The 27,866-nt window shown below is 37.9% G+C and overlaps 1 protein-coding gene across 5 annotated transcripts in view; it reads right to left on the bottom strand.

Annotated features, from left to right (window-relative positions):
* MYPN (myopalladin) overlaps nt 1-18,780 on the bottom strand; it is a 105,085-nt gene extending 86,305 nt beyond the window's left edge. Inside the window, exons 1-3 of one of the 5 annotated variants that reach the window (XM_025396635.1) lie at nt 18,714-18,780; nt 15,206-15,324; nt 2,508-3,410 (exon numbers count right to left, since the gene is read on the bottom strand). In XM_025396635.1, coding sequence (XP_025252420.1) covers nt 2,508-3,409 — 902 coding nt within the window. In that variant the 5' untranslated portion in view covers nt 3,410; nt 15,206-15,324; nt 18,714-18,780. Of the gene's footprint in view, nt 1-2,507; nt 3,416-10,612; nt 10,677-15,205; nt 15,694-18,094; nt 18,357-18,713 lie in introns of those variants that run through there. The other 4 variants (XM_025396639.1, XM_025396638.1, XM_025396634.1 and 1 more) reach the window with 4 other exon arrangements.
* Nucleotides 18,781-27,866: the final 9,086 nt, after the last annotated feature.

Genomic DNA, 27,866 nt, shown 5'->3' on the forward strand with positions numbered 1-27,866 from the left:
GGGAGTATCATCAGGCACGTTCAGAGCAGAAGGGCAGACACCGCCCTGTGGTTTTCAGTTCCAACCCTTTGCTACGTCTTAGGCCAAAGGTCTCACTTCTGATTTAAATCTAAGTTGAGTTTCTTGTTTTCCTGTTTCCTTATCCACTAGCTTATTCAACATTTCTGAGTGGCTACTATGAGCCCAAACTGTGCTTGGTGCTCAAGACACGAAGGTAAAAACAACAGAATCCCTGCCCTCAAGGAGGTCAGTGGGATAACCTAATAGTCAAATGTATCTGCCATTGTAGAGATAATATTTGACATTGCCTTATGTTGCCTTTGAAAAGCAAAAATCAATATATGAATATGTCTTTGGGCCAGAATCCCTTGAATTAATATGCATGTATAAATAAAAATGCTATTATTAATACTACTATTGTCCTATAATATGAATATTATGAAATAAAAAGATGATGCCCTATTTACATACAGAGAATAAATGTTAAATAGTAATGAAATCATTTTCTAGTAATAATCAGGTAGTTACAAACACAAAGTAACTCTTATAAGACTCTAAATTCCAGGAATTCTCTACAAAAGTAATCCATTTCAACCATATTGTTCACATGTTATTCCATTATAAAATCAAAGGTAGGACATGTTACTCTGGGGGCTAAGGCTGGTTCCAGGTTTTGTGGGACCTGAAGCTCATAAATGTGGAAGGGCTCCTTTAAAAAGTAAAATAAAATTAGAATATGCAAAATCAGGCATAGCCTAGGCAAGCAAGAACTCCTGAAACTTATACTGCATTTGCCTCACAGAAAAGCTGACCATGGTAGGCAAAGAAAAGATGAATATCCTCTCTATCCATCAGTCATAGTGTTCATGAAGCTGACATTGAAAGTTTATAATACATTTAATACATGTATAATGAATCTTTAAATTGACTTTACCCTCAGCCCAATTCTGTCGGTGTTTATGCTATTATTTGGGTTTCTTTAAAGTTTAAAAAAATATTGCAGGTATTCATTGCATAGAGACCATTTTTAGGCTATAAACTATAGTCCCGCACTGTCCAATATTGTAGTCATTAGACACATGCAGTTATTGGGCGCTTGAAATGTGGTTCATGCAACTAAATAACTGAATTTTTAATTATATGTATTTATTTATTTATTTATTTACTGAAGGAGTCTCGCTCTGTCGCCCACGCTGGAGTCGCGTGGCGCGATCTCGGCTCACTGCAAGCTCCGCCTCCCGGGTTCACGCCATTCTCCTGTCTCCGCCTCCCGAGTAGCTGGGACTACAGGCGCCCGCCACCTCGCCGGGCTAATTTTTTTTTTGTATTTTCGGTAGAGACGGGGTTCACCGTGTTAGCCAGGATGGTCTCGATCTCCTGACTTTGTGATCTGCCCGCCTTGGCCTCCCAAAGTGCTGGGATCACAGGCCTGAGCCACCGCTCCTGGCCTGATTTATTTATTTTGAGATGGAGCCTCGATCTATAGCCCAGGCTGGAATACGGTGGTGCGATCCCGGCTCACTACAACCTCTACCTCCCAGGTTTAAGAAATTCCCTCTGCCTCAGCCTCCTGAGTAGTTGGCATTACAGATGCCTGTTACCACACCCGGCTAATTTTTTTGTATTTTTAGTAGAGATGGGGTTTCGCCCTGTTGGCCAGGCTGGTCTCAAACTCCTGACCTCAAGTGATCTGCCCACCTCAGCCTTCCAAAGTGCTGGGATCATACGCGTGAGCCACTGCGCCCAGGCAAAATGAAGGCTGTATTCCCTAGGAAAATTTAACATCCAAATTGAAATATGCTGTCAGTGTAGAATTCACGCTGGATTTCAAATCCCTGGTATAATAAAAATAATGTAAAATATCTTATTAATAATTTTTACACTGGTTACATGTTGAATGATAATGTTTTTATTTTTATTTTATTTATTTATTTATTTATTTTTGAGACAGAGTTTCGCTCTTGTTGCCCAGGCTGGAGTGCAGTGGTGCGATCTCGGCTCACCACAAGCTCCGTCTCCTGGGTTCAAGCTATTCTCCTGCCTTAGCCCCTCGAGTAGCTGGGATTACAGGTACCCGCCACCATGCCCAGATAATTTTTGTATTTTTAGTAGACATGGAGTTTCTCCATGTTGGTCAGGCTGGTCTCGAGCTCCCAACCTCAGGTGATCGGCTGGCTTTGGCCTCCCAAAGTGCTGAGATTACAGGCGTGAGCCACTGCGCCCAGCCTATGATAATGTTTTTAATATGTTAGTTAAATAATGTATGTTATTAACTTTAATTTCACCTGCTTCTTTTTAGTTTTTAAAAATGTAGCTACTAGAGAAATTAAAACTACATACGTGACTAGGTTTACATTTCTATTGGACCAAGCTGCTTTTAGACACCGACTACTTTTCTCAAAGACGGTATATAATTTTGGAAACCACGTACTTAAAGGATAATACTTAGGAGGGTCATGGTAGATGGAAAGCAACATTACTCAACATTACCAGTGGGGCATTTTTACCTTACTTGAGGTGGTGGAATTCCTACCACTATGCAATCCAACTGTACTCGAGTTCCTTCTGGAACTTCTCTGCTCCGTAACTTTTGAGTGAACCGGGGAGGTTGCCCCAGAGGTTCTTCATAGTACAGAGATGAAGGGGAAGACCCTGGGGTGGTGTCTCCACCAGCCGCCTCACTGGCAGCCTGCTCTGCTTCACGCCTCTTGGCTTCCTGCTCTTCAAGGGCGTGATTCACTTCATTATCCCTGGTATCCGCAGGGATAGGGATGGGAACAGAAGATCTTTCTCGTCTTTCTGACAGATCTGAGAAACTGGAGCTGTTTTCCTGCATAACTTTGTTTTGAGATTCCAGTTTACTCTTGTGGTTTTTGCAGGCACGAGGTCTAATCCTTTTGGAGCTGTGAGATTTGAAAAGGGAGGATAGCTCTTCAATGAAGTCGGCAGCCTTATTTAAGAATACTTTTTTGGACTGGGTTTCAGAACAATACTGTGGCTTTTTTGCCTCCTGGAGGCTTTCTTTGGAGCTGGTAGGACTTCGAGGGTTATCCTGGCAGAAGTTAGGCTCAAAACTTAAATTAGGTGTGTGTTTCATCTGATCAGAAGAAAGTCGTTTTCTAGCTTGAGTTTCATCTGCCTTCTCCAAAGGGTCGTGATTGATGGCTAGTCTTGCCAGAGTGACACTTTCATCTAATTCTTCTTGGCTCAGAAAGGCTGAAAGATCTGGAAGGTCATCTTGGCCTCCGCCTCCTTCAGCGGCCCCAGAAGGACTGCCAAAATGGAAAGGGTTGGAGGAAGGCTCTGCTCGACTCCTCTCATTGTTTCCCCGATGTCTGGTTTCAGCTAAATAGCTCTCTCTTAGAAGCTGAGATATGGAAGTAGAAGCTTCTACGCTGTCGTCTTGCATGCTGTCACAAAATAATAATAACAAAAAGTTTGGATCATTTCTAGGGAATAACAAGTCTGTGTCTATTATAGCATGGCAGATTCGTTAGAAATTAAAGCTCAAAATAAAGAATTGCCTAATTTTAATACTTTTACAAACTTACTATTTATTTATTTATTTTTGAGACAAAGTCTCACTTTGTCACCCAGGCTGGAGTGCAGTGATGCAATCTCAGCTCACTGCAACCTCCACCTCATGGGCTCAAGTGATTCTCCCACCTCACGCTTGCACGTAGCTGGGACTACAGGCATGTGCCATCACACCTGGCTAATTTTTGTATTTTTTGCAAGACAAGGTTTTGCCATGTTGCCCAGGCTGGTCTCGAGCTCCTGGACTCAGGTGATCCGCTCACCTTAGCCTCCCAAAGTGCTGGGGTTACAGGGGTGAGCCACCGTGCCCTCCCCCTTTTATAAACTTTAAAGACTTAAATATTACTCTTAAACTATGAAATAAATAAGAATGGAATGAAATTTCCCTGCAAATAAAGACCTGGATGATTACCACTTTATTAAACTCTTTAAATGCAAGTTCAGTTGTGAAAGCCATGACATAACTATAATAATATTAAATAACATTTCTAAGCCTGATATTGATAATGTCAATAATGATCTTTTAGTTATAAAGCGCTTTCATACACAGAGATTTGCTCTCCACCCTCTCCTCTTTACCTTGAATGTAATAGAATTATAGAAATTGATCAAAAAATAAATACTTTTTAAAGTCTTAAGAAAATAATATAATGATGCAAGCCAATTTTGTATTTTTAATATTATATCCATTTATTCATTCAAACATTTACTAACAGATGGCAAATTTGTGACTTAGGCTGTCACTACTCTCTCTCGTCCTTAAAAGTTGCAGCTCAGTGATTACTGTACTTCCCCTCTTTACCTTGACTTTCCTAACACTCCACTCCTTCAGCCATCACCAATCAGAGATGGCAATGGAGATGAAGACTATTTGCCATTCTTGGCTACTGTGTGGGAAAGTAGAGAAAAAAGTAATCTTCTAAATATTTTCTGGCTTTAACATCCTATAACAGAACTTACTTCAGTTAATTTCTTTCCTTTCTCTTATATGACAGCGTCACTTATATCACACGTAAGGCTTCCTAGGAACTGTCCCTGTTCCCAAACTTCTAGAATGCTATCCCAAACTAACCTCTGAATTGGCAAAGTAGGCAGCCACCTTGAGAGGCAATTAGAGATGACTGAAAGGACCATCCACAGTAAAATATTTTTCCTACCTACTTGGACAGACTGAGATTGCCCCAACTAGAGCCACTTATTTGGATGAAGTGTATTATGCCTTTTTAAAAAGGTTAATCTAAAATGCAAAGGTGACAGGGTGCAGTGGCGCACACCTGTGATCCCAGCACTTTGGGAGGCCAAAGCGGGTGGAACACCTGAGGTCAGGAGTTTGAGACCAGCCTGGGCAGCATGGTGAAACCCTGTCTCTACCAAAAACACAAAAAAATTAGCTGGGCTTGGTGGTGGACACCTGTAATTCCAGCTACTTGGGGGACTGAGACAGGATAATTACTTGAACCCGGGAGGCGGAGGTTGCAGTGAGCCAAGATTGCACCACTGTACTCCAGCCTGGGCAACAAGAGTGAAACTCTGTCGCAATAAATAAATAAAATAAAACGCAAAAGTGTTGGAGAGCAAAGATTTGTTTACAAAGGTGTTTATCACATGATAATTAAAAATTGGAACCATGTTCAGTAATAAGAAATTAGTTAATTAAATTATGACATACTCATTAAATAGAACTATATGTCTATTTGTTAAATTTTGTGGAACAGTGAATAATATACAAAATCGTATATGAAAGTATAATTGATACCCCAGCTGAAAAGCTTTCTCATTTGTGCACAAACTACATGGAGGAACGGTTAAAGATATATGAAACAAGGTGCAAAATGTTATTTGAAAATGTAACTAATACACCGAAAATCCTCATTTGTAACTCAACTATTTCTTTAGCCTCGTTTAAGTTTCTGTTTATGTTTAGATGGGGGAAAAATTAAGTGCCTTATAAATCAGGATGGCTTTCTCTCTATTCATTGGACATTACTGTTTGTTGTGTTTTTTTATTTCCTTCCTTCCTTCCTTCCTTCCTTCCTTCCTTCCTTCCTTCCTTCCTTCCTTCCTTCCTTCCTTCCTCCTCTCTCTCTCTTTCTCTCTTTCTTTCCTTCTTTCTTTCTTTCTTTCTTTTTTTTTTTTTTTGAGACAGAGTCTTGCTCTGTCGCCCAGGCTGGAGTGCAGTGGCCGGATCTCAGCTCACTGCAAGCTCCGCCTCCTGGGTTTATGCCATTCTCCCGCCTCAGCCTCTCGAGTAGCTGGGACTACAGGCGCCCGCCACCTCGCCTGGCTAGTTTTTTGTATTTTTTAGTAGAGACGGGGTTTGACCGTGTTAGCCAGGATGGTCTCGATCTCCTGACCTCGTGATCCGCCCATCTCGGCCTCCCAAAGTGCTGGGATTACAGGCTTGAGCCACCGCGCCCGGCCCTCCTTCTTTCTTTCTTTCCAGGGTCTCACTCTCTCACCCAGGATGGAGCATAGTGGCATGATCATAGCTCACTGCAGCCTTAAACTCCTGGATTCAAGCAATTCTCCCTCCTCAACCTCCCAAGTAACTGGGACTACAGCCACGCACTACCACACCTGGCTAATATTTAAATTTTCTGTAGGAACGAGGTCTCTCTATGTTGCCCAGGCTGGTCTCCAACTAAAAGAACCTCAAGTGATCCTCCCACCTCCACCTCCCAAAGCTCTGGGATTATAGGCGTGAGGCATAGTGCCTACCCTGTATATTGTGTTTTAATGTGACTTTGTCTTTTACCCTTTATTTTGAGATAGCTTTTACATTGAGGCAACATGGAATGAGCATTAACCTTGGTACCGGATAGATCTAATTCCAAATTCTGCTTCATGTCTTAACAATTATGTAACTTTGAGAAGTTTACTTAACTTCTTTGAGCTTTGGTTTCTTCGTCTGTAAAACATGAAAAAATCTGTTTCCCAAGGGAGTGAGGATTAATAACATCAAAGGCAAAGTCCTTAAAATAGGGCCTGCCACTATAATGGGTATTCGACTGATGTTCATAAAGAACAATACTTTGGTGAAGGTGACGTTAAAGTTGAAGAACTTTAAAAATGTTTATATTTGTGGTGGAAATAGAAAAGAAAATTCTTAGATGAGTTTTTTTTTTTGAAGAAGCCAATTGAGGTGTTAATGTACCTGTTCTTATGTTTATGGTTATGAGAAATTATTATAACAAAACTTTCAGGTATTCAAAATAAAGATTTCTTTAATGTTTTAATGTAGTACTTATGACCTAGTACATTGGCGTTAGATAGAACTGGGTTCAAATCCTAGTTCTGGCACTTCCTAATATCCTAGTATAAACTTGAGAAAGTTTAAACACTATACGCCTCAGTTTACTCATCTGTAAAACAGATATAGTAGCAGTAGCCATATCATAGGTAGAAGTGATGATTAATGTGCTTGGGATTTAGTAAACATTCAATAAATGGAAGTTACTATTACTATAATAATTATTATGATTTAACAGCCATGGCCATGTATCATGGCCTCCATTTTATAGATAAGAAATGGAGGCAGAACCAGTGAAGTGACCTGATCCGAGGAAAAATTTGAAGAGAAACCAAAGTGTACGTTCATAGTTAATTCAGTGTATCTGTATTCTATTGAAATACAGTCTCATGAATTAACTGTGTTGACTTCAGATCTTTGTATTCTCTTTGCTTGGACTGCTTCCTGTGCCCACCTCTTTTCACTATCTTATCAGGCCTAATCCTACATGGTCTTTGGTTCCTAGCTGAGACATCACTGCCCTGGGATTTCTTCTCTTCCCTGAGTTGGGTACCTCTCCAATGTGCTCCCAAAGCTCACTGTCCTTGACACAGTCTCCAAACACAGTACTTATCACAATACATTAAGTGTGTGTATTTTCTTCTCTGTCTCCCTATGTTTTGTACACCATCATCTCTACACCCACATAGCACATAGAAGGTGGTTAATAAATATTTGTTGAATTAATGTGTTCATTAGAATTTTCTGCTAACTCTATTATTAGCTTTCACTTTTTTCTTTTTTAAAGACAGAGTTTCACTCTTGTTGCCCAGGCTGGAGTGCAATGGTGCGATCTTGGCTCACTGCAACCTCCACCTCCCACATTCAAGCGATTCTCTTGCCTTAGCCTCCCAAGTAGCTGGGATTACAGACATGCACCACCATGCCTGGTTAATTTTTGTATTTTTAGTAGAGACACGGTTTCACCATGTTGATCAGTCTGGATGGCCTTGAATTCCTGACCTCGAGTGATCCACCTGCCTCGGCCTCCCGAAGTGTTGGGATTACAGGTGTGAGCCACCGTTGCTGGCCTATCTTTCACTTTTAATTGTAGGATAAAATAGGACAGATAAAGGAGGACAAAGAAAACTTATAGACACAAAGAAAAACTATAAACTGGTAAAGGCAGTCATAACTTTAAGATGACTTTCAAGTGAAAACTTATTTATGGTGGATAAAATAACTGAAATCATGCTTTGTTTTCTTCTTTCTTTTTCTTTCTTTCTCTCTCTCTCGCTCCCTCTTTCTTTCTCTCTCTCTTTCTTTCTCTCTTTCTTTCTTTCTTTCTTTCTTTCTTTCTTTCTTTCTTTCTTTCTTTCTTTCTTTCTTTCTTTCTTTCTTTCTTTCTTTTTGAGATAGACTCTTGCTCTTATAAATGGCACGATCTCGGCTCACTGCAACCTCTGCCTCCTGGGTTCAGGCGATTCTCCTGCTTCAGCCTCCTGAGTGGCTGGGATTGTAGGCACCCGCCACCATGCCCGGCTAATTTTTGTATTTTTAGTAGAGATGGGTTTTCACCATGTTGGGCAGGCTGGAATGCTTTGCTTTTATACCAGAAGTATCAGAGAACATCTGATTATAATCAGAAACCTGGGTTTGAATCCCAGCTCCAACACTAAATAAATTTGTTTTCTTGAGAAAGTAACTTAATGCATCTGAATCTCAGTTATCTTCATCTGTCAGATAGGATAACAATTCTATCTTTGAGGATTCTCAGATGAAAATGCATATATAAATTGTTAAACTGATAAAATATTAGCCAAAATAAAAAATATGAAAATTATTTTCTTTTTTAAGCATTAATTTAAAAACTTTATCTTTTAAGCATTAATTTTATAACTATTATAAAATTTGTACTTAAAAAATCACAAGTGCTATTATAGGTACCCTATAATTCATTTATTCATCCAATAAATATTTACTGAGCATCTACTATGTGCCAGGCACTGTTCTAGGCACTGTGGATTCACTGGTGAACAAAAGACAAAGTCTCTGTCCTAATGGAACTGACATTCTAGTAGGTAAAATCTCAATGTTAGGAAGAAAAATAAAATAGAAAATGGGGATCGAGAATAATGGAGGAGGGAAGAAGGTGTGTTATTTTAGCTAGCAAAGTCAAGCAAAGTTTATAATGCAGTGGAGAAGTTACTCATGTGACCATCTGGTTAAAAAAAAGAATGTTCCTGACTGAGGTAGAAGTAAGCGTCAAAGCCTAAAGAGGTGAGTGTTTTGTATGTTTAAGTCAAGCCCAGTGAGCGAAGAAGTGCGTGAAAAAGAAAAGCAAAAGAAAATGAGGTCAGAAAGGTACAAGGCCAGATCATTTAAGGTCTTGCAGACCATGGAAAGGACTTCAAATTTTATTAAACCTGTGAAGGGAAAACCACTTAAAGGTTTTGAGAAGCAGATGACATGGTTTTGAAAAAGTTCAATCATGGCTGCTATGCAAAGAATCAAACTGAAGGAAGTAAGAGTGGAAGTGAGCAGATCAGTTAGGAGACAATTGCAACATGCTACGCAAGAGATGATGGTGGCTTGGCTCAATGAGTGGTAGCCGTGGGAGATGGCCAGAAATGCTCATATTTGAGATATCTTTAAAAGTAGAGCCAATGCGGTTTGCTGATGGATTAAAATGGGATGTGAAAGAAAGGGCAGTCAAGAATGACTCCAATATTTATGCCCTGAACAACTAGGTCATTGGCAGAATCATTTGCTGGGACGAGGTAGGAGCAGGTTTCAGGAAATAAAATCATAAGTTCTCTTAAACATTTCAGCTGCAGTATTCAGAGTGTCATTTGACTTTTTTTTTTTTTTTTTTTTTTTTTGAGATGGAGTTCCACTTTGTTGCCCAGACTAGAATGTCGTGGCGCGATCTCGGCTCACTGCAACCTCTGTCTCCCGAGTTCAAGTGATTCACCTGCCTCAGCCTCCTGAGTAGCTGGGATTCCAGGCACACGCCACCACCCCTAGCTAATTTTTGTGTTTTTAGTAGAGATGGGGTTTCACCAAGTTGTCCAGGCTGGTTTCAAACTCCTGACCTCAAGGCTGCCTGCCTCAGCCTCCCAAAGTGCTGGGATTACAGGCGTGAACGACCACGTCTGGCCACAGTGACATTTGAGTTTGTTTCCTCTTTTCTGTTTCTCACAAAATGGAAAATTAGATTTTTTCCCACTTTCAAAATAAGAATGAGTAATTGCCCTTGAAAACAGATCATAGCATTGGTGAAATGGTACCAGATTGGAAATGAAACAATTAATGTGGTATCCACCATCAAGACAGACTTTAGCAAATCACATAAAATAATTTGGCAACATAGACAGCTTACTATACTTCCTTTACTTTCCTAAATATATTTTTTTCCCTATGACCTTTCCAGAAAAGAGGATCTGCCCTAAGAACTTTCCGAAAATGTTAAGAGTCAGGTTTATGGTGGGGCACAGTGGCTCACGCCTGTAATCCCAGAACTTTGGGAGGCCAAGGCGGGCAGATCACTTGAGGTCAGGTGTTTGAGACCAGCCTGGTCAACATGATGAAACCCTGTCTCCACTAAAAGTACAAAAATTAGCTGGGCATGGTGGCAGGCGCCTGTAATCCCAGTGACTTGGGAGGCTGAGGCAGGAGAATTGCTTGAACCTCGGAGGCAAAGGTTGCAGTGAGCCGATCGTCGTGCCACTGTACTCCACACTCCAGTCTGGGCAAAAGAGCGAGACTCTGTAAAAAAAAAAAAAAAAAAAAAAAAAAAAGAAAGAGTGAGTCAGGTTCATAAAAACAGAAGTTTGAGGCTGATACCTTTGGACATGTTTTTCAACTCATGTTAACTCGGTGCTATCCTTCTTCAGGCTGTAAGAAGACCCTGTTGTTGGAAATACATGGAATAAACTCATTTTTTAGTTATAATATGAAAATTTAAGCTGGGGAATTGATCAGAGAATTAGCAAAACCTAGTATGAAGTAACTTGAATTCAAACATAAGTACTGAAGTATTCTGACTGTGAAGTATTAGATATTTAAATGAGAAAACAAATCTGGGTGGGAGGAATGCCGAGATGTTGGTCAAAGGGTACAAAGTTCCAGTTACACGGGAGAAGAAATGAGTTATGGAGGCCTACTGTACAGCATGGGGGCTATAGTTAGTAATAATGTAATGTATTCTTGAATATTTCTAAAAGAGTAGAGCTTCAATTTTCTCACGACACAAAAAAGGGGTAAGTATGTGAGGCTATGGACATATTAATTAGCTTGATTTAATCATTGCAAAATGTATACATATAACAAAACATTACATTGTACACCACAAATATATACAATTTTTAATTTGTCAATTAAACCTTCATAAAGGTGAAAAAAAGGAATCTATTTTTTTAATGTGTCTTTTTTTTTTCTTTTTTTGAGACAAGATCTCACTCTTTCACCCAGGCTGGAGTATAGCGGTGTGGTCATGGCTCACTGCAGCCTTGACCTTTGGGGCTCAAGCAATCCTCCCACCTCAGCCTCCCAAGTAGCTAGGACTACAGGTGCTTTCTACCATGCCCAGATAACTTTTAAAATTTGTTGTAGAGGTGGAGTCTTCCTATGTTGCTCAGGCTGGTCTCCAACTCCTGGGCTCAAGCGATCCACCCACTTTGACCTCCCAAAGTGCTGGGATTACAGGCATGAGCCACTTGCACCTAGTTACATGTGTCTTTAAACACTGCTCTGCATTCATTATAGTGCGGGAAGTACATTCATGAAAAAAACAAAGAATGCCCAAGTAATCTAAATCTGGTTTAGAGGCAGGCCCAAAATTAGCCTAACAGTTAATAATTATTTCTAAAGAGAGCCAGAATAGGAAAAGATAAATATGTTTAAGTAACTCATCTAAAACAGGAATGAGCAGAGCTACCCTACTCACTTCGTAGGTCTGTTTGTGAAAGCACTTTAAAACTGTAGAGCACTATGCAAATTTGAGGTGACCTTTTGCTGGTGATGCGTAATTAATATGCCCAGAATGCTTTTTAGGGAAAGAAAAAAATAGACTTTGCTCCCTCTCTTTAATGCCAGTATTGACCTGTTGGTTTTGCCTTCTATATCCGATGATATCACCCTAGAGAAATATCTAAGTCAGTTCTTTTGGAGAAGTTCTTGCTGGGTCAAAAACCAAATCCCAGTGAACAGGAACCAGTCCTGGAGAGTTATGTACAGATCACCTTTTAAAAATCTGGGTGCAGATGGAGTGTACTTGCTACACTATTACAATATCCATCCCTTCACTATTAGAGTGATTATCCCATCTTAGTTTTATTTCTAGTCTATTTTTGGTGTGAATGGCATTAGTAATTTAATAAATTAGTATATACTGCATTACCAGAGTAAGAACTTGAGGAATATGGAAATGATATGTCAATAATAATATGGAAATCTTATAAGACTCATTATCTCAAAGATTTTTTAGTTTGAAAGAAGAAAAGATAAATACAGACAAATGTATACATCAGAAAAGAATGTTGAGATCAAGAGGCCGAGCAGAGATGATCTATCAGAGAATCAGTGCGAATCTGTTTAACTAGGGACATTCCTTTAAGGGCAGAGGTTAAGTAATGAAGACTTTTAGGTAATAGGCCAAAGGTGAGTAAGCCATTTTCTTATTATTATTTTAATCGAATTGGTAAAAGTAAGAATGTAGGGTAAAAAGTAAAGATGTCGTTGGAGTGGGAGAAAAAGATACTGGCTCCTACGAAGCGTATTATGTATGTTTTTGTATCCAGAGGATGATAAACATGTAGGGAAGCGCTAGTGAAAGACACTGCAGCCAGAGCTCAAAGGTACTATTTAATCTGAAAGAGAGAAAAGAAATAGTGTAAAAAATAAATCCTATGGCCCATAGAAAGTCTAATGGAAGGCAATCAAGAAGACTTCAAGAATCTAGGATCAAAAAAGAAAAAGGGTTTGGTGGTTGTCACAAAAGTGATAGGTATAAGAGGTTTTATGTCACTCTCAAGATCTCACCATTCACAGTGAACCAAGCTGTTATATAGGAAATCCCAAATGAGAAATCTTTGTCAATTCCTATTAACTCAAATATTTATTTTTTAAATGCAAAAATTTAACACTTTCATTCTTCTTCTGCTTCTTACTATTTGTGTCATTTTTAAGGTAATTAAGGATTTGAAAAAAGCTAACTTCCCTAATTAAATTGACATAATACATTTGCTAGATTGAGAGAGCAGTAGGTGTCCCAAGGGATCTCAAGATCAAGTTCTAGTTCAAGCACTTTGTCAGGAGGCTCTGTTGGGCCCCTCCCTGAGAGTGGAGTGCGCTGTGACTCCGAGTGGAAGTCCATGTAGCAGGAAGCCTGCACAGAGCTTGTCAAGGTGACTCTGGTTATACATGAACTCTGAGAACTCTATAGCTACTGCAGATAAATAGTCCCACCAACTTTTGTTCCCACCAAAAATAAATCTGCTGAAAATGTTCTTAAATTTCTAAACGGACCATTCAGTCTCTACTTGAGTTGTTCCCTTTAAGCAAATGGGTAATGTTCTAGTAGTTTTAAAAGCATTTGGTCAACCATGAAGCACCACAGAAAGTTTAAACAATATCTCTGTGTTGCTTGAGTCTTTTTCATCCCCTAGGAGAGGGGAAAACCTGTTAAGAAAACCCTTTCATTTTTCTATCTTGTTACCTAACACCATGAGACCAGCAGCATCTTTGTCAAATCTCAATGTGAATGAAAAAAAAAATCAATTATTCCAGGGTTGGCAGGAGGATTTGACTTACATTTTCAGGTTAGTGAACTGAGTCTACTAATGCTATTATGAGTAGGAATTAACTGTTGAAAAATTGAACTCTCACTTTTTCACATACCAACATTAGTTCGTTAAAACCCTTTCAAAATGGAACATGATTTACCTGTTGTCTCATATCTTCAAAACCAAATTTGCAAAAACTACCACTAGTTCCAAAATCAGCTTGGATAAAAACTCATTCAACTTCTTGTGTCCATAAATTGTGGTTCTGTGTCTGTTCTACTGAAAGTGACTTTGTAAGCATATTGTAGTAGTGTCTATATTATAAATTGTAGATATATGGAAGACTGGGGTTTTAACACATTATTATGAGTTCCAGTAGCATTAGCCATATACTATAAGTGGGGATAGAGACACACTTCCAGAATTTGGATAGTGTTCAACTGTTTGTTTCATAGTCCATTATTATAAGATTCTGTAATGCCTATAATTTTCTCTTGACACCTCTGTAAGTATATTATTCATATATTTCAGATTTCTTCGGACGGCCTTGATTTTAAATATTTTGCTTGTAGTCAAATCGTGTGTCAGACAGTAGTATATCTTATTTTCTGTTTTAAAAAATATGTTTATGATAGCTATAAGTATAGACATTCTCAATTTCCTAGAAAAGGACTATGAATTTTATGTGAACTCAAGAGCTGTTATTATTGAGAGACTATAAAGTTATGACAGATTTTTAATCTAGAGTTTGTAGGATTCATTTCATTATTACTAAAGTAATTGAATCATAGTTTTTTGATAAAGAAAACTGGATGACTATTTTGTTTCTTTCAAGCCGATGTTATTATCTTTAATAAGAATATAAAAATCTGTTGATAAGGTAATAAAATTCCTTAACACCATTACTGTAATGTTCACTTTTGAGGACTGGAAATGCTTAATAATCTATCTTTTCTTTTTCTTTGCTTATACAGTTTTTAAAATATAACTCAAGATGTGCATCTAATTACTGCTAATAGTGCAATGTACCAGGCCAAACATTTGCCACTGACTGTCAAGTGTCTTTCTGATGCAGCTGAAAAGGGAGAGAGAGAGAGAAAGAGACAGGGAGAGAGAGAGAGAGAAAGGAGAAAGAAAGAGCAATGTCCCTTGAGCAAGACTTTCTGCAGCTGTTGTGTACATTAATCCAGGGAGCAGATCTTCCAACACTAAATATAGCAAGCGTATCCTTTTACATGATAAAAAAAATTTTAAATGAAAGTCTTTATGCAGGCATATTATTTTAGATTCAACTTCCTTTAAAAAGGAAATAGGCATTGCATACATATTCCCTATATAAACAACATTCTTTTAATAAACGAATGTGTGGAAAATGCCAATGAGATATGCAACATGTCACAACTTCCTCTGTCGAGATATTTTCCTTAGGAACTCAAGTAGGCTGTGATCTCTGTGAGTCTCATCAATCCCCTCCAAAATCTTTACATGTAGAAGGCTTTATTTTTCACTTAATTTCATGTCCCATCATATGTAATTAGACAGTTATGCTAGGTTTCATTTCAAGTAACAGTAATGAGTTCTTTGAAATATTCGCTTTTCCACTGTCAGTGCCCTGTTATCAAAACACACTTGTGAACTTAAATCTGGATATTACCTTTCTTTTCTTAGTTGACCCAGATGAGGATGTCCAATCCAGGCACTCCACTGCAATGATAATTATCCAGGGAGAACTTTTAGATGAAAGCACAGGAGAAGAGGGAAATTCTTCACGCCCTTGGAAATAGAGAGTAGCCGTCCATAGAGAGTGAGGAGTTAACCTTAGTTTCAGTGAAGATGGCTGTAAGAAGCTGGACAACCTGTCACCACCAGAGCCAGAGCATTTGTCAGCTCACAGGTCCCAAGTTATTTTGAGCTGTATAAACCATGTGCCTGTGAAACATTCCACCTGATTGGACAGGAGAAAACTGAGCAAAGGGATTCCATAGCAGGACAGCACCTATAGGGGGTGGGGGTCAATCAGTTCTTTTACCTATAGAATTTCCCTTATAGCCAGAGGCCCAAGTTATTTATTGATTGATGTTTGGAATGAACACTAAATGCATTATACCATAGTTCATCAGTCAAAACAATGACATTATTTTTAAATGCATGAAAACTCTTAATTTTTAAGATCTTTAATTTTAATCAATAGGAAATTTACTCTCATTAAATCACTGATACATTTTAGGAAATTTGACTGTGAAAAGTCAACAGAAGCTAAGGTCTAACGTTTTAAAGCTGAGAGCTTTTTTGAATTGTTTGTCCAAAGGCTAAGCAAAAGCCGAGAAGGTAATTAATATTAAAAATTCCTTGGCCGGGCACAGTGGCTCACGCCTATTATCCCAGCACTCTGGGAGGCTGATGTGGGCAGATCACCTGAGGTCAGGAGTTCAAGACCAGGCTGGCCAATGTGGTGAAACCCCATCTCCACTAAAAATACAAAAATTAGCCAGGTGTGGTGGCGCATGCCTGTAATCCCAGCTACTCAGGAGGCTGAGGCAGGAGAATTACTTGAACTGGGGAGGCAGAGGTTGCAGTGAGCCGAGATAGCACCACTGCACTCCAACATGGGGGACAGAGTGCAACTCTGTCTCAAAAAAATAATAAAATTTAAAATAAATAAATAAACTTGAAAAAAAGTTAACCTGATTGCTTAGTATAGATTAAATGATGCTATAACATTATCAGTCATGGTAGAAGCCAGGACTTTGAAAATTCAGACTTAAATGCTAGTTATTATTCTTTAAAAGGGTCATTCTTAGATTCTGATAGCATGAAATACATTGGTTTAAATCTAGCTTTCTTAGCTAAGTCACACAACTGCTTATAGGGTTTCTTCCTAGTCATTCATTCATTTGATAATTATTTACTTAATGCCTACTGTGTACCAGGTACTGAGTATAAAGTAGTGCACTAAATACACAAAAATTTCTGACCTCATGGAATTTACAAAGAGATCTTTATCCTCTTCAGTCATTGTGAGACTATTTATAGTACATTGAACAGGTATAAAATTTCTTTGTTTATTGTGATAGCACTGGAGGTTTACACCTTTTTTTATGTGGTTTTAGGCTTACACAGGCAAAAAAACAATGAGGAACACTTTTAAATAATTCAGATGGAAATAACTGGTATTGAGGAAAGAAGAGGATACAGGAGGAAATGAATTATCTGGATAGGTTATTCTCATTAGCACTGGAATCCAGAGCTTCAATGTACAGATTCATCTGCTCTCTTACCTAATCTTGTGCTGATACTAATGTCAAGACCACTTAATTGTCTTTCTGCATATTCTATTTATGTGGATATGCCAACAATTTTTTTTTATTTAAAAAGAGGATCTTCCTCCACTATCCCACTCAGATCTTAAGCCATAATCAATGTAAGTGCTGCTGGGTCTTGGGTAGTTCTCTCCCACAGAAGAGTAGAACCTCTATTTCAGGTGGCTAGTAAAGGCAATGTTGAAACACAGTAAAAGTAAACACATTTTTACTTTCCTGCAAACTGCCATGATAAGCCTGGTATTCCACCTTTCACTCAGGTATAGAATACTAAGGTTGAAGGAGACTCATACTAAAAGGTAGAATAAAGCTGGTTGGGCAGTGAAATTAGGAATCTATATAAAGAATTAAAGTAGGTGTAAAATGCAAAAGAAGAGTTACAGAAAAAAAGAAGCTGGCCGGGTGCAGTGGCTTACGCCTGTAATCCTAACACTTTGGGAGGTCGAGGCGGGCGGATCGCTTGAGCTCAGGAGTTCGAGACCAGCCTGGGCAACGTGGCGAAACCCCGTCTCTACTAAAAATACAAAAAAATTAGCCGGGCGTGGAGGTTGGTGCCTGTAGTCCCAACTATTCAGGAGGCTGAGGCAGAAGAATCTCTTGAACCCAGGAGGCAGAGGTTGCAGTGAGCCAAGATTGTGCCACTGCACTCCAGACTGGGTGACAGAGCAAGACTCTGTCTTAAATAAATAAATAAATAAGAAACCAAAGAAATTCTGAATGGCAGTCATCTTTCTCTTTTCATTTTTACTGCAGCATTTTCAAATACAGATACCATACACAATTTTCGAGCTCTTTGAAAAAAAACTGAATATAAATGTTTTAAATAAATAATATTTAGCAATTGTGAACACTTTGTTTATAATACATCAAACATATTTTAGATTTTAGTTTTTAAAAACTAATTTCTGTTCCCAAATAAGCCAGCTACCACCTTGCTTATCTTCAGTCGTAATTGTATAAACATTATACCACAAACCTACTAGTTCAAGATTTCATCAGAGTTTATTGATACAAAAAATAATCTTTAAAACTTTTTAATGCCCAACATAGTTAAAAACAAACTTTGTTAAGTGGCAAGCAAACTCAAGGTTGGTTACAAGCCTTCCTATAAAGTTGAGTGGCTCATCCAACACATGTGTTTCTTGTGGTTTGAACACGATCCTGTGCTTGCCTTCAGCTGTTTTCTTAATTCAGTCAGTCAGCCACAGAAACAATTTACTCACATTGGGATGATCCACAGGAATGCCAAGGAATCTGGAAGATCTATGACAGAGGAAGTCTTCATTTGGATGAAAAGCATGGGAGAATTTCCATGCTATTAGATTCATATAAAATGTTTGCATTTGCTATTTTTTTATATCGCTATAGGCTCCAGTTCTCTAAAACAAATTACTCACATATACCAAAGCTTCAGTAAGTTTTGCTTGAAGTTCATAGATTCATCTTGACGTATCCAGTATCAGATGAAAAAATTAAACAAAACCTCTATGCCGTATTTTTGAAAAACAGAGACTGTATGTATTTTTTAGCCATTTTTAATGAGAAAAATTTTCACAACAAAGACAAGTTCTTGACCATCCAAAACAATAGATGGGTAGCAGATTATAAAAGATCTTATACAAAAGGCATGACAACAATGTAATTGAAAAAGACAAAGAAACCGTTAAGAAATTTCTTTTTCATCTAAACTACTGAAAATGCTTGCCTGGGAAAATGAAAAACATTTAAAAAAACTACTTAAAAGTTCAAAACCCACTTAGTTTTAAAAACTAAAAACATTTAAAAAAACTAAACAGAACACTTGCTTTAAAACATTATCCTGAGAAGTAAATTTGTGGTTACCTGTCTCAGAAGAAGCACCATTCCTATATCAATCAACCAGGATGATCTAAAGTCCAAATCTCACTGCCTAACTTGTGTCAGACACAAAAGTGGCATGAAGGAAATGTGATACTGCCCCGCCAGAGTAATGAAGGGTATTTACAGGGTTCCGTTGCAGATCCAGGGACAGTCATTTAGAACAGATTGCTCTTTCAGATCAACTTTAATAACTCAGTCTGCACGATGTTCTTAGCCTGGAGGGCTGGTGGGGGTGGATAATGACTAGGATGACTAAGGAAATAGGCTTTCTTGATTTCTCCTTAGACTAAATGAAAATAAGCGTGAAGAAATTCTCAATAATAAAGCATGTGGAATACAGAAGATATCTATACACAGGATGCATATTACATGTATAAATATCTTTATTTGGTACCAAACTGGGACTACGGTCAAGGCATTTAATAAGGTAAATATGGAAAAACAATCAATTATTACAACACTTCCTGTTTGTTCCCCTAATTTTAAGGTGATTAAATTAAAGCTTTACTATGTGGTTTGCATTAAAATACAACAAAGCTTCCTTTACTTGTGCTTTTGGGATGTAGTACATATCAAAGTTTACACTTTTCAAAAAGTATTATTTCCAAGAAGAAAATCTATTCAGAACTTTTTAAAAGAGCACTCTGAGACTAAATTACTGAAGAAATCTGGAACAATTGTTATCACGTATGTACTCCTCAAGGTATACAATTAAATCCTACTTCTCACCACATTAATATAATGATCATATTAACACATATAAATATGCTATAGTCTTGGTAGAAATAAGTTAATATTCCTTAGCTATGTGCTAAGCACTATGCTAGGCTCTTTGTGTATGTGTTTTATTTAATGAATTCCCTTAACATCTTTGAAGTAGGTATTGTTATAATTCTCATTTTACAGATGAAAACTTGAGGCTTAGAAAGAAGTTTAAAACTTGCCCAAGATCACACAACAAGTAAGCGACTGAGCCAAAATTGAACCTGAGTCTGTGTTCATAACCACTGCAAATATTCAAATGATTATATTTCCAACATATTTGTGAAAAATTAAAAGTAAAAATGAATAGAAAACATATCAGGCCGGGTGCAGTGGCTCATGCCTGTAATCCCAGCACTTTGGGAGGCTGAGGTGGGTGACTCACCTTAGGTCAGGAGTTCAAGACCAGCCTGGCCAACATGGTGAAACCCTGTCTCTACTAAAAATGCAAAAACTAGCCGGGCGTGGTGGTGTGTGCCTGTAATCCCAGCTACTTGGGAGGTTGAGGTAGCAGAATCGCTTGAACCCAGGAGGCACATGTTACAGTGAGCCAAGATTGCGCCACTGTACTCCAGCCTGGGCGACAGAATGAGACTCTGTCTCAAAAAAAATAAAGAAAGAAAGAATAGAAAATATATCTTTCTTTTAATAAATATTCTAAGGGAACACTACATAGGGTTTAAGTTTATAATTTTTCTGACTGAAACTAACCTTGAAATTATTTTGCATGACTAAGCAAACAAAAAGAAGTGATAATTTAGAAAGAAAAAAGCAAACGCTTGCAATAAACTCTATATGCAATGTTTTATCTGGGAATATGAATTGATAGGTAGACTGGAGCATTAGGCATTAGTGCTGAAAAGTGGGGCATTGGAAGCAGTCAGAATGCTGTGACAGACCTATTTTTTTTGTTTCTATTTGTTATTGTGCTGAAACAATATAAGAGGTTTGTTCTTTTAAAACTAAATTTAAACGCTTTGGTGTAATTTCTGAGTACAGCAACATAGGTCAATAAAGTTTTTACAAGTTAGGGGTAGGAAAATAGCAGCTTGAATATTCTCTCTTTGTAAGGTTAGCTCAAAATATGCCAATATGCCAGGCTCTGAGTGATTCCACACAGATTCTATTTTTGGTCTGCTTGGACATCTCCAAAAACTGAAAACAAATTTCAGTGTTCTTACTCATGACCCAGGTAATCACACTAATTCTAATGAGGTGCGGGAAAGGAAATAGGAACTAACATTTCTTACAAGTGTATTCTAGGCTGGGGAGTAACCTAAGTTACTCTCATTTAATTCTCACAGCAACCCTGCAAAGTGTTGTTATCTGCATGTTACTGGGAGGAAATTAAACCTTAAAGAAGCATAGTTTTCCCACAGTTACCCAACCAGTGAGTTACACAGTTGAGTGGATTCTAACTAAGCCTTTTAGAGGCTTGTTGTTGTTTGAGACAGAGTTTCACTCTTGTTGCTTAGGCTGGAGTGCAATGGTGAGCTCTCAGCTCACTGCAACCTCCAGCTCCCACGATCAAGCGATTCTCCTGCCTTAGCCTGCAAAGCAGCTGGGATTACAGGCGCCTGCCACCACGCCTGGCTAATTTTTGCTTTTCGAGTAGAGACAGGGTTTCACCATGTTGGTCAGGCTGGTCATGAGTCCTGACCTCAGGTGATCCGCCTGCCTCAGCCTCCCAAAGTGCTGGAATTATAGGCATGAGCCAACACACCTGGCCTAACCTAAGCCTTTTAGTTTAGAACTTGCTCTCTTTTCAATGGCCCCCACTGCCTTCTCATGAAGAATAATCTTTAAGATTAGTTCAAAAATCAGAACTCACTCAAAGGAGGAAATTCATCATGATTTTCATATGTATTCATGGGCAATGGGATTGTTAAAGATATCACTTTAGTTTTATTGACTTTGTGTTTATTTAATAGAAACATGAAGGGAACAGAAAAACAGCATATGACTAAGCTCTAGGGCTATTTTCACAAGGAAGACTCAATAAAATTGGTTGACTGAAATAGCAACAGCTAATACACACTTCTGGGAAGTTACCATCCTATTACATATAATTTGTCTGGAAAATAGTAAGTGCCAAATGGAATTAAACCGTTGTCAAGAAGGGAAGAGTACAGAGGAAGAGTTTGGAGAACACAGACCATGGAAAATTCAAAAGAAATTTGTATCTTATGTCCTTATCCAAGTTCACATTTTTATTTGCATATGAGTCTATATGTTTGGCATTTTCCTGAGTCAGCAAACTTCCAAGTGAATAAAGGTAGTAGGAAGACCTGCAAAATCTTTTTGTTTTGCTTTTTTATCCGTTTTGTTCGCCTCCAAATTGCTCTTCATTCCAAACTAAGAATGAATTAATCAAAACAGCCCAAACAAAGATTCATGGCTCAATGTAATTATCACGTGTATTAAACATCTTAGACCTCCTTTCCCTTCATCTTTTAGGCTAAACAGTGAGCTTTAGTTTGAAATGCAGGTGATAATGTCATTAAAAGGGATAAGTAAGAAGATAATGTTACAGAGAAGTTAAACACAAGAATTTATCACAATGGGGATAAATTTAGCTGGGGATAAATCTTTTGTAGATAAGTCCACTGGTCTGACAATATTGTGCAAATTTTCTTTTTTTTAATTGTAGTTAACTTAATAAAATCAAACACAAAGAAAATATTCCAAGAGCTTCCATAAGTAAAGAGCAGTTCAGCTGCAAAGGAACAAGACTCAGACTGCCATTCGATTTCCCAACAGCAACAATGAATGCAAAACAATAGAGCTATATTTTTAAATGATGGAAGGAAAAGAAATTTGAACTTAGAATATTATTTTTAGACAAACTGTCATTCAAATTTGAAGGTATAATAAAAGTACTGTCTCACATAGGTCTCAAACTGTTTGCCATACAAGGACTCATTTTTTGTGAGAAAACATTTTGGGGAAAAGTAATAATAATAAGAGAAGCACAGCAGGTGAAGTGGCTCACAGCCGTAATCCCAGCACTTTGGGAAGCTGAGGTGGGTGAATCACTTGAGCCTAGGAGTTTGAGACCAGCCTGGGCAACATGATGAAACACCATCTCTATAAAAAATAAAAAAATAATTAGCTGGGCGTGGTGGTCTGTGCTTGTAGTACCAGCTACCTGGGAGGCTGAGGCAGGAGGATCGAGCCCGGGAGGTGGAAGCTACAATGAGCTTTGATTGTGCCACTGCACTCCAGCCTGGGCTGCAGTAAAATGAGACCCTGTCTCAAAAAAAACCAACCAACCAACCAAACAAACAAAAAACAGGAGAGAGAAATAGAGAAATAGATCCCTGAAAATTGCTGTTTAAGAGATAGAGAATTAATGAAAACCAAATATTTTGGTAATATTCATTATTCACGAGAACCCAGAATTTAAATTCTGGGCAGTATCAAAAGATTAAAGGCAGATGACAATGTGATAAAGTACTTTTTCTGTTAGGAGAAAAATGCAAATATTAATAAGTTAAAGAAGTCAATAGTGATAAACATGAGACTGTATCTTAAGGATAACAAGTATAAAAACAAAATGTACAGCTTCTAAACCAGCAGAAGAAAACTTGACCTATACAATTAAAATCAGGAGCAAAAACAAAAAGGAAGAAATGAGAAGTTCAGTAAATTAAAAATACAATAAGCTATCAGAAGTAAGTTTTAAAAATTTGAGTAAATATAAGTACAAATAGGTTAAATCCACCAACTAAAAGACAGATACTGTCAACCTGGAGTTAAGAACAAGAATATTAAATAAACACATTGAAGACAAAATGAAAAAAATGTTAAAAATAAAAGGAATGAAAGCTTAAATTAAGCCACTATGAACCTAAAGAAAGTTGGCATAGTAATCTTAATATCTGACAAAAGATAATATAAGGCTAAAAAATACCATCGGGCCAAAGGATGACATTACATACTGATGAAGGCAGCTACAGCAAATTTTCATCAAGAATAAGAAAAGCTTTGGTATAATCAGAAATGTGGGCATCCCAATCTTATGAAATACAAACCACCGTTCTGGTCTTACCTGCCACTCTTCTACACAATTACTTATCTCCAACCAAAATGTTCCACCAATATTTCCTTGCCTTCTCTTTACCCTGTGCCTTTGTTCACTGTCGCTTCCACTTATGTAATTAAACAACTACTCGTTGCAGTGTTTCTTATATTGTTGAATTAAACCATGTCTTTATTTATGTATTTATGTATTATTTACTCAACTAGATCAACTTTTTGAGAATTGAAGCTATACAAAATTTTTCTTTTTGGGTCATACAGTTCTAATCTCAAGGCATGACACAAAGTAGGCACATAATAAATATTTATCTGTGGCATGCCATAAAAATGATGTATAAACTGTCCTAAATTATTCAGTCAATCAACACATATTTACTGAACACTTATTATGTGCCAGGAAAGATCAAATGGCCCAGACTCTCAGCAACATTAACTGATTTAATTGTCATTAATGGGTACGATATTTGTTTAACACAAAAATACTATTAAGAATTAAATCAAATGAAGAAAGGAGCTAAAAATGATTGTGTGTTCACCATGCACCAGTCACAAACTGAGGAACTATCTGTGCATTTGGCTCAATGGATGCTTATAATTCTTGAGATAACTGGTATAGGGGAACTCTTGCTTTTGAAAAAGACTTGGTGCTGTTTTCAGTGACCACCTTGCCCAAGGGTTCTTCCATAGGTGCTCATAAGAGGTGTTTTCGTACTTTTACATCCTTCTAAACTGGCTTACTACTATTTTTTTCTGACTACCTTTGCCCAACCTTTGTTTTACATAAGGTTTTTACATAAGGTCCTTTCCACCCTGTAAAGATTAGGCTCTTTCTTGCTTCCATATGCTGCTTCTAATGAGTTTTGTGCTTCATGACCCTAATCCTCATTGCGGATGGGCAGTTCCGTTCATTCTCATGTGCTGGTTTTGGGGATCCCAGCTCAAGCCACAGACTGTTTCCTGTTTGCCCAGAAATAAACAGTACCCTTAAAACACACATAATATTCTCTAATTTCAATCGAGATTTCAACTATTTGTGACTGACTCCAAACTGGACTTATTTCTGGAAAGGCAGATAAGCCAGAATGAATTATTTAGCTCCCTGAGTGACCCTAGCTCACCACAACCCAGCATCCACATCAACCAAGCTTTGTTGTTCATATTTAATTCATAATTTAATTTACTACAACAACCCAGGAAGTATAGGTCATTGTCCCTATTTTGTGAAGGATGAAACTGAAAAAATTATATGCTACTGTGGTTTTTGCAAATTCAAGGATCTGAAAAAGACTCAGGAAGCATACTTTAAGATTGTCCCAAGTATACTATATCATTATCCTCTTTTTATAGAGAAGGAAACTGAAGATCAGAGAAGAAATTGCACAAAGCCACTCAGAGCTGTGATTCACATCTAAGATCCACACAACGCTGAAGCCCAGCTCTTGTCTGCTACACCACGCCACAATTCAGAGGCCTGCACACTCATTAGTAATGCATTCAGAAATCTATTTGGAAAAAAACACAGAAGATGCAGAGTAACAAGATGGAGACATCCAGTGATATTGGGATTACCTTGATTTCATGACTTCCTCCAAAGTGTTTCCAAGTCCTTGGAAATGCAGGTGATTTACTATCTCTCACTAGTCAAAGAAACAGCTTAAAGGAATTGAAGCAACAATACATAATAAGCAATTCTCTCTGTGCATTTCTACCTGCAAATTATTAGGTTTTTTTTGTTTTTTTTTTTTTTTTTGAGACAAAGTCTTGCTCAGTCACCCAGGCTAGAGTGCAGTGGCACGATCTTGGCTCACTGCAACCTCTGCCTCCCAAGTTCAAGTGATTCTCATGTCTCAGCCTCCTGAGTAGCTAGGATGACAGGCACGCAGCACAATGCCCAGCTAATTTTTGTATTTTTAGTAGAGATGGGGTGTCACCATGTTGGCCAGGCTGTAGTTACTATTTTTTAAGTAGACATCTGAAGTTATCTACAATCACATATTGGTTATTACATGCCAATAAAAACAACAACAACAACAAAACAACACTCCTGCCCTTGAAATTGGTCTTCGTTATGATTATTTTGTATATAGGAAAGTTAAGCACTAGAAAGGCCATGCTGTATGTCCATGTAAGCCAGCAGTAAAACCCAGATTTTCAAGTTGACATTATTAATTTAGTCTAATGAGGGTTATTTTGGGAGGCATCCCAAATTTTATCTCTTAGCAAAACTGGAGCAATAGATGTGTGCCAAGAGAGACTTACAACAGCTTTGAGTAACTGGGTATACAAGGCAACAAAAAGAAACATTAAAAGGCGGTTATAGATTATTTTATGTCTCTAAACAGTAATTACTACCAATATTATTTTACTAAGTCTTAAGAAAACTGTGAGAACCAGATTAATTTATGTATTCATTGAAACATACCTAATTGCTTCATGAACTTTATTTTAAAGGTCACTTAGTGTATTAAAAACTTCTTCCCTGGATACTACGGGAAATCTCATAAAATAAAGACCTAGATTTTCAAAAAAAATTTTTTTTATTTTGAGATGGAGTCTTGCTCTTGTCTTCCAGGCTGGAGTGCAATGGCATGATCTCAGCTCACTGCAACCTCTGCCTCCTAGGTTCAAGCGATTCTCCTGCCTCAGCCTCCTGAGTAGCTGGGATTACAGGCACCTGCCACCACACCCGGCTAATTTTTGTGTTTTTAAAGAGACGGGGTTTTGCCGTGTTGCCCAGGCTGGCCTCAAACTCCTGACCTCGTGATCCGCCCGCCTCGGCCTCCCAAAGTGCTGGGATTACAGGTGTGAGTCACCGTGCCCGGCCAAAAAATTTCTTATATGCTTTCCAATTTTGCATGAATAGTGGTGAAAATAATCTAATTACTACATTAATAAAAAGAAGTAGCTGGACTGCCTGTTTGTCATTCGTTCCCCAATCATGTGAACTATGTATTGGAATGAAGTGTTTGATAGAGATTTATTTTATTTTACCTCTCAAAGTAATTTAGATTCTAAATCTATTAATTTAGAAAGTGAAGGGCAGAGAACGTTTCCAAGTGCCACAATCAGGTAATGTTTAACTTAAATAATAAAAAAAAATAGATAAGTATAAAAGCCATAGTAAAATTGAGATCTTTTTTTTTTTGGAGACAGAGTCTTGCTCTGTTGCCCAGGCTGGAGTGTAGAGGCACAATCTCAGCTCACTGCAATCTTCGCCTCCCAGGTTCAAGAGATTCTCCCACTTCAGCCTCCCAAGTAGCTGGGATTACAGGTGCATGCCACCACGCCCAGCTAATTTTTGTATTTTTAGTAGAGACAGGGTTTCACCATGTTGCCCTGGCTAGTCTGGAATTCCTGAGCTCAGACAATCCACCCATCTTGGCCTCCCAAAGTGCTAGGATTACAGGCATGAGCCACCACGCCCAGCCTAAAATTGAGATATTTAAGGACCTTAAGTTCAGAATAATGATGCACATGAATTAAGTTTAAGAAAGGGACATCACCTCTTTTGAAAACAAATAATAATTAAAAACTAGTACTGAAAGATGAACAATTTTAAAATTGGGAAATTGATATATGCCCCATTTGGTTTGGACACGGATTTCTTTTTTTTAATCAGTTATATAGTAAGATGATAAAAGAAATAATCAAATAAATGCTATAATTACGGAGAGACTTATTTAGTATTTAGAGCTGTATTCCAACTCTGCCACTTATTATGTGAGAAACATTAGGCAAGTTATTTAATCTCTTTGTGCCTCCTCTGTAAAAGAGGAAAATATCATAGGAATGCTGTGAGACTTAAGTGAGTTAATACTTTTAGAACAATGCCTGGCTCCTAGCAAGTGGTCAATAAATGTTAACCACCACTATTATCATTACTATTATAAAAATATATTTATTTTAAATAAACATCTTTTAGTTCACTTTGTGAAGTCACAAAGAGTGGAGCACACCCAGCTGCACTGAGCTGTAAACTCTAATGAAAGGCCAAAGGCTGAATGGGCCACCTAGACTGATGAGTCAGACACAGCAGTAGTTCAGGTTTCCAGACTGATTCAGTCCTTGGCGTCTATCCTGAGGCCGACAACAAGAATGCTAATTAGTGCCAAGGGTGATGAGTTTTGTAACATGGGGTGCTCCATTAGAGATGCAAATCAGATCACTTACATCTTGTATAGAGCACAAATAGTAATCAAGTTCAGATTCACACCAGTAACATAGAGGTAAAATGCTTCATATCTAGTTACCATGCTCCTGAACCATATACTTCTGAATTCTATGTTCTCGACTCACCTACTGCCAAGGAGCTAAACATAGCTAAAGGATTTA

The sequence above is a fragment of the Theropithecus gelada genome, chromosome 9 (genome assembly GCF_003255815.1).
Source record: "Theropithecus gelada isolate Dixy chromosome 9, Tgel_1.0, whole genome shotgun sequence".
Lineage (NCBI taxonomy): Eukaryota > Metazoa > Chordata > Mammalia > Primates > Cercopithecidae > Theropithecus > Theropithecus gelada.